This window comes from Nuphar pumila, chromosome 5, assembly GCF_984573655.1.
Source record: "Nuphar pumila chromosome 5, dmNupPumi1.hap1.1, whole genome shotgun sequence".
In the NCBI taxonomy this organism is placed as follows: Eukaryota; Viridiplantae; Streptophyta; class Magnoliopsida; order Nymphaeales; family Nymphaeaceae; genus Nuphar; species Nuphar pumila.
Window position 1 is genome coordinate 6,827,771 of NC_143253.1, and position 11,134 is coordinate 6,838,904.

General features: G+C 40.2%; 1 protein-coding gene across 3 annotated transcripts; it reads right to left on the minus strand.

Annotated features, from left to right (window-relative positions):
• Positions 1-325: 325 nt before the first annotated feature.
• Positions 326-10,278, minus strand: LOC149836620 (G-box-binding factor 3-like). 3 transcript variants are annotated; one of them, XM_090005490.1, is made up of 13 exons: positions 10,037-10,276; positions 6,096-6,235; positions 5,666-5,891; positions 5,494-5,538; positions 5,319-5,411; positions 4,393-4,479; positions 4,162-4,212; positions 3,656-3,804; positions 2,959-3,047; positions 2,156-2,424; positions 1,335-1,412; positions 1,111-1,236; positions 326-861 (listed from the first exon to the last, which is right to left on the minus strand). In XM_090005490.1, exons 5-13 carry the CDS (start codon positions 5,388-5,390, stop codon positions 643-645), a joined length of 1,140 nt encoding a protein of 379 aa, XP_089861616.1. In that variant the 5' UTR covers positions 5,391-5,411; positions 5,494-5,538; positions 5,666-5,891; positions 6,096-6,235; positions 10,037-10,276; the 3' UTR covers positions 326-642. The 3 variants fall into 3 exon arrangements, with proteins under 3 accessions (XP_089861616.1, XP_089861615.1, XP_089861614.1); XM_090005489.1 differs by having other exon boundaries at positions 5,650-5,891; XM_090005488.1 differs by lacking the exon at positions 5,666-5,891 and having other exon boundaries at positions 10,037-10,278.
• Positions 10,279-11,134: the final 856 nt, after the last annotated feature.

The window sequence follows — 11,134 nt, forward strand, 5'->3', positions numbered from 1 at the left end:
CATCCACATGGTTGGATTTGTAAAAAAAAGTGTTAAAAATGTTCATATTTTTAGTTCTCTCTCTCTCTCTCTCTCTCCCGTCTCTACTATGTAATTTCTCCCGTCTCTACTATGTAATTTAAGAGTCGAACTAAAAATATGAACATTTTTAACACTTTTTTTTACAAATCCTCATATTACCCAGACAGTCTCGAGTATAGGTTTTAATAAAGTGGATGGTTCTTCAGGATCAAACTTACCACATCATGAAGGGGCAAGAACTGCCTGTCAACTGAAAGAGAAAAACCAAGCATAAAAAGAGAACATAAAAGAAACCAAGCAAGTAGATACACAAGACTTCCCTTTGAATATCTGAAATATACAGATGGAATCAAGTCACCATAAACAAGGAGACTCAAAACCATTATCCAAGCCTTAAAAAGGTCAAAGAACTGGGGTCAACAATTAGTCCTTTGTTCGTTGAAAGAAAAAAAGAGAAACAGCCTCCACCTTGTTGTTCAGATGAAATGTTTATCTGCTTCTCTGCCTCTGTTATCTGCTTCATCTATTTCCTAATTACAGTCAGAGTGATAATTTCAGGCCCAAAGAAATTCGCCTAAATTACCGGAATTAAATAGGCTATTCTGAAGTTGCTCCTAGGATTCAGCCCGCAGCCACAGCGTCGGTACGTGAGTTTGATTCCAGCAGCTGGTGGAGCTTTCCGGCATTCTCATGGGCCTCACCGTCACGCTGCCCGCTTCGATTCACCTGGTTGGAATTACTCATTCTGGACAAAAAATTCTCAATGCCCACTGGCTGAGATTCAACCCTATCAGGGAGGGCACCTCCTCCACGCTCTAACTGTGCCTTCTTGACTTTCTCCTGCAAATCCAATGTAACAAATCCAATTATTCTTTGTCCACAAGTTCATGCAAATATGCCAAGGAAAGCATGGGATGCACAGAGGGGAGAGCCCCCCACTGAGTACAGAAACCAGGCCCATCTGGGCTCTGTGCCCAACAGCCCGTGATCCCGGAAACCATCTGATCTGTTGCCAATCATAACCAGGAAACAAACAGAAATTGCACTGATTGTCCTTGACCTAAAAGAGGGAAAGGGATGACGAAATACCATCAGAGAAGAGTTTTCTTGTTTCAGCTTCTCAGATTTTTCCCTCAAGCGGTTTAGTTCATCTCTTAGATCCATGTTCTCACTCGTCAGCGTCTCGACTTTGATTGCTAGTTCCTCAGTCTCAGCCTGGAAAATATGAACGATCAGCTCTGCATGCATAAACGCGCGCGCGCGAGAGAGCGAGAGAGAGAGAGAGAGAGAGAGAGAGAGAGAGAGAGAGAGACCTGTTTCCTCAACCTGGACCGCCTCGCAGATTCGCGGTTAGACTGCTTCCTCCTCTCTCGCCTCAATTCACGTTCATCCTGCAACAAGAAATGAAAGGGGGATAAAATGTCAAAAACGATGGTGCCAAGCCAACTGAGAACACAACAAATAGATTTACCAAAAAGAAAGTTACAAGAACTATGCGCTAAAGCTAAGCAATTAGCGGGCATATTCATTTTTTTTTCTTTTTCTCCTCTCCAAATCATGCAGATGACAAATATATCAATTCCCAAGAAATTCAATTCCCTGGAACCTTGTAATTTAGGCTATGCTTGGGGATGGAAACACGATTTGGGTGCGTTGCCAAAGTATCGTTGTGCCAATGTGTGATGTTGAGAGATGTAAAAAACGCATTGTTTCAGCAACGCCACTGCTCTCAAATAGCAAGAGTATGGGAGCATGTCGGAGACCACAACACAACCACTCATTCAAGGCTCCCAAACATAGCCTTATGATAACCAGTTGACATGAAGTAAAACTGACTGGTAAGCATGGGCCAGTGGAATCCTAAAAGTCTGTCTACAGCCCTTTAACATCTCACAACTGTTATGTCCCCATTCCACAACCAACTTGAATGAAACTTTTCTAGGATCCAGTTTCTTCGTGAAACTCGATGCCGATTCCAGGGAACCAAAATTCTTGACCTCATTATACTCGTATTAGTCAAATCATGATACCTAAAAAGCGCAGTTTCCTCATTTGGAACAGAGATGTTTTCCATGGAATTTTCAAAACAAAAAATTTTGTTTCGTAAAAGTGGCAGACAAATTCAAAATCATACCTGCAGCCAAAGTTCAGAAGGCAGACCTTCCCGACTTGGAACAACAACGCCAGCAGCCTGAAGACCAGGAGTTGCAGTTCCAGCCTTTGCTTTGGGTGGTGTGAGGTTTCTGAACTCCATCCCAGGAGTCATGCCAGACAAGGGCACACCCTCTGATGTCTTGATCGCAGGTGGTGTTGCAGTAACTCCTAATGGTCTAGGAGAAGATGTATTTGACTCCCCACCACGAACAGCAGCTTGAGCCTTATGACCAACTTTGCTGTTCTTGCCTGTCAATAAGGCAAAACTTTCAGTTAATCGTCTTAACTGAGACGAACAGATTGGCCACCCATCACTGAGAATGTATTCTGGTTTTTGCTTGAATGATAATTTCACAAACTTTTAAGTGTGAACCGAGCTGGAGTTTGCCATGATTGATGAATGGTACCTTTCAGAACTTAGGGAGAATTTACCACGATTGATGAATGGTACCTTTCAGAACTTAGGGAGAACTTTTCTTCCTCATCTTTTAATTACAGAATTATAGTCCGTTATCAGTTACCGAGGCAAAAGCAAGAAGAAAGATATATGCGTCCTTGATAAAGAAACCAGCCACATATCACTCTTTTGAAAGAAAGCAGAAACAAGTTCAATTTTAACATTTTCCTTAAAAAATAGAGCTACTGAAATCCCCCAAAAAATGTGAATCCAATACACATGCTCTGCAGGAAAATAAATCACATTATAATTGATACTATCATACTACTGATGATGATGAATCCAAAAATACACGGCAATATACACAAAATTCTTCTGTTGCATACCCTTGGATGTCATTACTTCAGCAACTCTTTTCCTGCCTGCAGTATTTCCGTCACTTCCATCAGTGGAGCCTTCCGAGCCACTATCCTCACTGCACAAGGTTTTTATTTAATTGAGAAAATAATAAGGTTCTACAATCAAGACCGCAAGCCAACAAAAGGAACAAGTAAACATGAACAGCAACTTATCAAAGCTCTGGCTACTGATTAACCATTAAATACCTTTTACAAATAGATAGATATCGGGAGATGAAATCATTCCAACAAACCACCAAAATAATTGAGTGAAGGATATCTTAAGCAGCATGTTTGTGCACAGTCCCAATTAACTAGAATATGAAAACTTTTCTTTATAAAGACTTGACTGAAGAATAATGTTGCATGTCAACCTATGTCACCTGGGTATGGGTACGGAGGGTACGACACGGAAATTCCAAAAAATGTGGGTACGGGGATTCGGCTATATATATACAAAATAAATTCAAAATAAACTGAATATAATCTAAATATGTATGCTATATCTAAAATATATATTATATACTGAAAATATGAAGTTATAAACTGAAAATATAATTATAAATTATAAGATGGTAAAATGGAGCGCCCAGGTGTCAACACGGGGATAAGCGTGTCGACATGCGTGTCGACATGGGTACGGAGGGCAAAATGGAGTGTCTAGGTACCATAGATGTCAACAAACCTTTGTGATTGCCCATGGCCTTCGCTGCCTGTGGTATCAATATTTCCATTGCCAATAGACACAGCAAGCCCATCAAACCCTTTTAGTTTCTTTATCAAACCTTGATCCTTACTGTTTGATGATTTAGTAGGTGTCTCTATGCTTACGCCCTGAATCAAAGAAGAGGGATTGAAAGGATAAATGAGCTATACAGAAGGCATATCTAGATACTCAATGCTCAAAATGTAAATAGAAGGTTCTCTCAACGTTCAGATGAAGCCCATGACATTGATTTCCAATTTGCCACGCTATTCAATCTCCATCACGAGAACACTGACATGGTGTAACTCGGGTCAGGTTATTACAGTTACTCAAGTTTTGAGCCCACAAAGCCTCACGACTATTAATTTGCATGAGTCAAATTGATCAAATTACCCCAAGTTCTGGGCCAGGTTATCTTTCTGTAAACTAAATGCAAATTTTAGCAACACATTTAATGAGGAAGTTTAGCAGGTCAGATTAAATACCATTTCATTTGTCCCTGACGATGAAACCATATGTCCATGTGGATGCGGACCCTGTAAAAAATAATATCCAATATAATAAATTACATAAAAGCAGATAAAATCTATAGAACAGTTTGTCATCAGAAAAAAGGATTGCATTTTTCTTCTGGCAACCAACATGTTCTGAAACTTCAGTAATGTAGGAAAAGAAACTTGTGCAAATATTATTGTAAAAAAAGTAACAAGACTCACAAGTGCCATGGAAGGATGGTGAGCATACATCCCTCCATGCGAGTACAAAGCTGCATATGCTGGTGATCCATAAGGTGGAAGAAGAGGCTGCAGCACAAAGAGAAAATGCAGATAGGTTCAGAAACCTCAACTATGTGAATCTAGCTAGACTGTTGTTTATGTTTTAGAAACAAGAAAATAATACAAATTTTGGAGATTTATGAAGTAGTGAAATTGTGAAACAACGCAGTCATATATGGATACTAATAAGTTCACCACAAATTCATACCCTAGACAAACTTTAAAATGACATGGTATCATGCATTAGTTTTCACCACCTTTGGCATTTCAGTTATTTTATAAAAAACAAATAACACACTTATTAGCTTTACTTTGAAATGCACGATGCCTTCTAATGTGTCTTCTTTATACAATTACTAAAACGGCCATGGTGATGATAATTAATGCAGGAAACCACCATATCATTTTAAACTTTGTCAAAGTCATGAATTTGAGGTGACCTAGTTAACATCCATGCACGGCCATGGAACTTAACACAAAAACAGGAGACTTTTCACACAGAACCAAACACTCCAAGAATAATCGAAAAAACTTTACAGCCCTGCCGACCACCAAAAACCTACAACTCTGCCAGCCCTCCTCCTCTTGGGAAGGTCGACCCTGGTCGGATCTAAAACCCTTGGCTAAGATGGTATCATTGATTAATCCAGCTATTGAAATTTAGAGGAAACAGAAAAGGCCCTGCAGAACCTATACAGTGATTCCCTGACAAATAAGGATGACACACCAACCCAAACATCCTACATCATTTTATTAGAAGACCTTCAGACTGACACTGTGCATGAATGCAAATAAAATGAACGTTCTGTTCTTCACATTTGCACATCTTATGATATAGAGTAAACCAAAATAAGAAGCTTGAATACCTGTGGTCCCCACAAATATGGATGAGGAGGATGACCAGATGCAACAGCAGATCCAAAATAAGGGGGTGGCATGCCAACTCCTGGATAATATGCCTGCACAGCCAACAAACAAAGGAAACCTTGATAAAAAGGACTGTGATGAACAAAAGCATGCACAGAGAGAGAGAGATCCCACTTGAAAAGCTGTCCAATCAGGATAAGCAGGTATGGTAGAATGTTCCTGAACATCAGAAGGAATGAGGACTTCAGTTAAAACTCCAAATGATAAATTTAAGGTGACAATATTAAACAGCAAGAACCAGAGAAATCAGTAGTGAAAGGCTGGTGGTACCCAATATCCTCATTACTTTGAAATGTCATAGATGTTATGAACTCAATAGCACATTCCATCCACATATTCGGTTGGCAATTTACATTTGAAAGAAAAATAAAAAGAAGCAGAAGATGAACTGGCTCAGTCTTTCCAATCATTCATGCATCCCCTTAAAAGTCAAAATGCTTCCCTGTCGGACAAAATCTTTTCCCCAATCCTTCGGAGCATTTTAAATGTCTTGACATTATAAAAGGATAACCCTGTTAACATGTAGACAGCTAACAAAAGCTAAAAACGATATCAACATTCTGAAATTGATGTTGCACACCGAGAAATCTAGATAAAACCTGACATCATACAAAACCTTCAAGGGAAAATTTCTTTTTAGGGTAGAACTTAAGCAAGAGCCAACAACTCATTAATTTGAAAATAATGCAAAATAAATAAAACAAAAATCAGCTGACCTGTGCAGGTGAAGATGCTTTGTCGGACTTTGATGGTGTCCCCCCTTCTGAGTTCCCCATGCCCATCAAGCAATTTCGATTTTAATGTTAATCACAGCGTGACAGGACAATCTCTTCTGTCACAATGCAATTCGCTATGCCTGAAATCAGTCAGGGAACTGTATTTAGAACAAAAAGTATTCTAAGCACAGGTTCATGAAGATCAAGGATATTGTAAGACTGCTTGCAAATTCAGCACAACATGACATTATAATGGAGATAAAACTAAAAATTTGATCATCATATAGGACTGACGTTTGACATCAACTGGTTTAACACAGCTGACTCGCTGAGAGATGCTATAACACTTATGGTTGTGAAAATATAGCATTCACCAATTACAAGATATCTCGTGGTTACCTCAAAAATGGAAAAGCTATTACACGTGTGCATACACATGCACATATGCACACACACAAAAACACATTGTGCTGTGCCACATGGATATGGCCATCTTGGTGAACTTTTCCATTATTGGATATAAAGGGACACCAAATGGGAGCCAAATATACACTTGACACATAAAGCAAGCATGAAGGCATCAAATACTATAAAATTACAAGGAACTGAAAGTTGGACAAAAAGAAGACAATTTGGAGGTAACTAAACAAGATGAGGCCACACAGTGCTCAAATACATTCCATAAAGTGAGGCCACAAACATTGAGATCGCAGAGGCTAAACATGCAGAATATTAGCAATTACAAAAGCCTTATGTTCATGTTCACATCATTGAGGTATTTGAGTATGCAAGAAAACAATGTCTTCACGAAATGTGGGCACAAGTATCGACAAAATTTCAAGGAAAAATATTTCAAAGTTTCAAACCCACAGGCTTGGAAACATAACTATAAACAACATATATTTAGATAAAGAATTCCCCAGATTTCATCTCCATGCAACTGAGGCTTCTACTTATCTGTCAACCTATCAGCAAGCTCTTGCATCAGCAGTCACCAGGCGTGGCAGTTTTCATCACTGCATATAGGATGTGCCCAAAGGGAGAACAATAGTTGCATTAAAGATAAAGGTACATGTGTGTCTGTTGAGTTTTAAGTCATGTTGTGGTGTCTGGCAACTAGCTTTGCCTATAAGCTTAGCAGCGTGGACATCTAGTGGATGAAATAGGAGGAATGGGTCTGTCTCCAACCAATTGAGGAAGTCACTTTTGAAATCATTTTTACATGGGCTAGTGAAATTGTGCTCAATTCAAGGTATATCACTTGATCTACTTGTTCCATAGATATTATGCTTCAAAGCATTAGTAGCACGATAGTCCACCACCATGTCGGCTGACATCGATGAGGCTGAGTTATAACATTCGATGTCGATGACAGAGGCACCAGTTTAGATCATGTCACGTTATTGGGATTATCATGACGACAGATCTTGATCGAACTTGTGTTTATTAATCAATCCACTGGTGTAGTTCAAATTTTATTAAAGGCCACCATACAGATTGGAAGCAACCATACTTGAAATTGCTCGTGCCTAATGAAGTTAAACCTTTCACCTATAAAACTAGATATTTTGCCAATAGATCAAACTATTGGAGCAGGAGCAGTTGCAAACTTTATGCATTCAGCCACTCATCCTGCAACCAAGGAAGCTGCATGAACCAGGATGCAGGTAAAGAATCCTACAGAGTGGCACACGCACCTCTTGATGACCTCTCCAGATCCACCAAGAAGGTATACCATATTTCAAAATTGTGCACACACACACACACACACACACACGGTGCTTTTTCCATTTTCTTTTTCCTTTTTTCCCCATGTTTGGAAGCGGAAAAATGGTAGGAAGAATGCAAATAGGAAAGAAAAAGTGGTAACTCTTACATCTGTTCCAAACGAGAGAAAAAAATTTAATGGTAAAAATTTCTAAAAAGTCGATTTTTTATATGAAAATTTCCTCCACCTAGGGGGATTTTTTTCATATAAAAAACTTTCTTTCTCCCTCTTCCATGGGAAAAACATCTCTCTCTCCCTCTTCCTACACAACTCATTCCACCAGCTGCCTGCCTCCATCTTCATCTTCCTACCATACAACTCAGTCCATCAGCTGCCTTCCTCCATCTTCGTCTTCCTACCATGCAATGCCATTTCCAGGTATGCTCCCACCTTTCTCTTTCTCTGAGGTGGGGTTTGATCGACCCTCTCTCTCTCTATATATATAAAGTGGTCTAGTGGACCCTCCCTCTCTCTCTCTCTCGTGGGTTTGGTCGACCCACCTCTCCCTTTCTCTGAAGGGGGGTTGAGCAAATCGACTCTCTCTCTCTATGTAAAGGGGTCTGATCTGTTCTATATGAGATTAGACCATGTATTCCACTGTTATTTGATGGCTACTTGAAATGATCCGTAGGTTTTCTTGCAGTATCTTTTCCTATTACAGTTGTGCTCATCAGAAGGCATGATGTACAGTTCATCCGAATGCCATCTGTCTATCCTGGAAAATTAAATCTTCTGCTGCATATAGGTAGTAAAAGCCCTTCATGTTGAATTTAATGTGGCAAACTGTTCTGGCACAAAACAACCATGTCAATGGTCGTTGATGTGGATCCAATAAGCTTGAGTGCTCGGTTTTGGAGAGTTTCCTCTCGGTTTTGCAGAGTTTCCTCTTGATATGGCTGACCTTTAGTGCCTGTCTCCTACTGATGAACTACGTGTATCAGATCACATGCCACAGATCATTGAAATGATTCAGAAGGTATTCAAACTCAGTTTTGCAACGCCATTAGTGGAAAAAACATTAGATGTTTTTTAAGAGTTTGCAAACAGAACAAGATGATATGTGGAGAGAGAGAGAGAGAGAGAGAGAGAGAGAGAGAGAGCTTCCAACCTTATTTTTCTTATTACACACGAACAAGAGAAATTTTCTCATATTTTTCCAGTTTGTTTTTCTCATGCTACACAAACAAGCGAAAATATTTCATCTGGAAAAATTATCATATCAAAACTTCTCATAGGCAAGATTTTCTTTTCCCAAGAAATTTCTTCTTGCTTCCAAACGTGTCTGACTACGCATGAAAGAGACCACCTATACCTGATCCTTTTCTTCTGTACAACCATGACTGCACGTGAAAGTACTCCTAAATGCCGACTCTCTCTCTCTCTCTCTCTCTTCCGCGTAAGGAAAATAAGAGTCCGGTTCCTCCCTCCCTAATCCAGTTATCCGTACGTCATTTCGTACAAATCGGTCACAGATAACAAATCTCTTCCCCATCCTCCGTTCGTGCGATTTCCCCCAGTCTCCTCGTACGTGAGAGCTCGCACGGGCCTGAATTATTTCTGCCTCCATTTCTTTTGCTTTTCCATTCCTTTTTTTCCATAAAAAATTTACCTAAAGATTTTTTCTAAGAGTGCTATTTTTTTTAAGAACAAATAAATAAATAAACAGAGTTCAGAGTCCAGACTTCAGATATCTCCCTAAGCAGTGCCTTTTTCCTCCGTAAAATTAACGAGTTTCAGCAAACGCTCCGTTCTTCTACTTAAAATCACTAACACTAGAAATACTAGAAACTGCAAGAATAAAAAAACGCCAAAAAGAAAAAGAAATAAAGGAACATCGATTCAATTACTCTTTCCAAGAATTCAAGTAAATATTTTCCCCTTTCACTAAATAGTTCAATTTTCTACTTCAGAAACAGAAGAAGCACCTAAAGATGCAAATTTTCAGAATCTCCAAGCACGTAACGCTACGCAATGAAGCCAAAATCCCATCTCAGCTCAACAAAACAAGAAAACCGGAATTTCCACCGTCTAAACTGCATCCAAACGCCAAAAATCCGCAAATTCCCCCAACAGATCCGACTCTCGAAAGCATAATTAAAAGGATAAACAAACGAACCGGAACCTCAAACGGGAAAAAGTAAAAAAAAAAAGAAAAGAAAAGAAAAGCATGCACCTCTGCCTCCCGGTTCACCTCTCCCTCATACCGCCGGAGATCTCACCGGAAAAAAACACGCTCCGCAGAAGAAACAAAATCGGAAAACCGATCCCCCCGTTCCGACGATCCAGAAGCAGCTCGCCCGGTTCGAGTCTCGGTACGTCTCGGAAACCGCTCCCCGATGACCCTTGCCTTTCTTCGTGCTTTTCAGAGGAGAGAGAGAGCTCCTGCTTCGCTCCTCTCACGAGAGAGAAGAAGAAGAAGAATGGGGAGGGAGGGAGATCCAGGTTGATCGCCACGTCAGCGAACGCGTGTCCGTATATCCAAGGGGTATACGGGCCACGTATATACGGTTTGCCAATGGTGGTCGTTGAGTTGGCCATCGGTGTTCGTGCACGCCATTAATTTATTCCGCGTCATCTCCTTCGTACACATGGCCGGTCGCAGCGGCGCCTACGCGTCCATCTCTGCCCCTCCTCCTGCCAGCTAATCCATCCCGTCATGTGGCTGACGTGTTCTCGGATTTAACCGAATTGGCATCTTCCTCTCGCGTCCGTCAACTCTCTCTCTCTCATCGGAGTTACCCTCGTGATTTCCTAATATGACTACCCTACCCTACGGGCAGCTGCAAACGGATTGGATATCCTATTTCGGCTCAGTGTTTTAAGTCGGCTGTAATCTGGATTCGAATAAAAATCCGATCCGATTACATTTTTTTCACATGTAAAGAGAACGTTTTGGACATATTTTATGGATCTAATTCAGATCCAGATCCGAAGTTAGACAATTGCAGCTTTTATGGATTGGATCAATTGCACAAGATTGGAATCGATTCGGATCAGAAAAGATCCGCATTGTATCTGATCTGTTTGCAACTTTAGGGCCCAGCCCTTTTTCAACATGACAAAAATACCCTAAATTCTTTCTTTTAATGTCTAAAAAGTCCTGAGCAGGTGATAGTTAATTAATTTTGTTAAGATCAATTATGGCCATTTTTTTTTTGTTAAATAGTTTTAAAGGATAAGTCTTTCTTTCCACGAGAGGCTTGGCTCATTTAGTAGGAGCAACTTGTGGACGTGACAAGTTCGAAACCTATAGTGGGTGTCCCTTGCCATG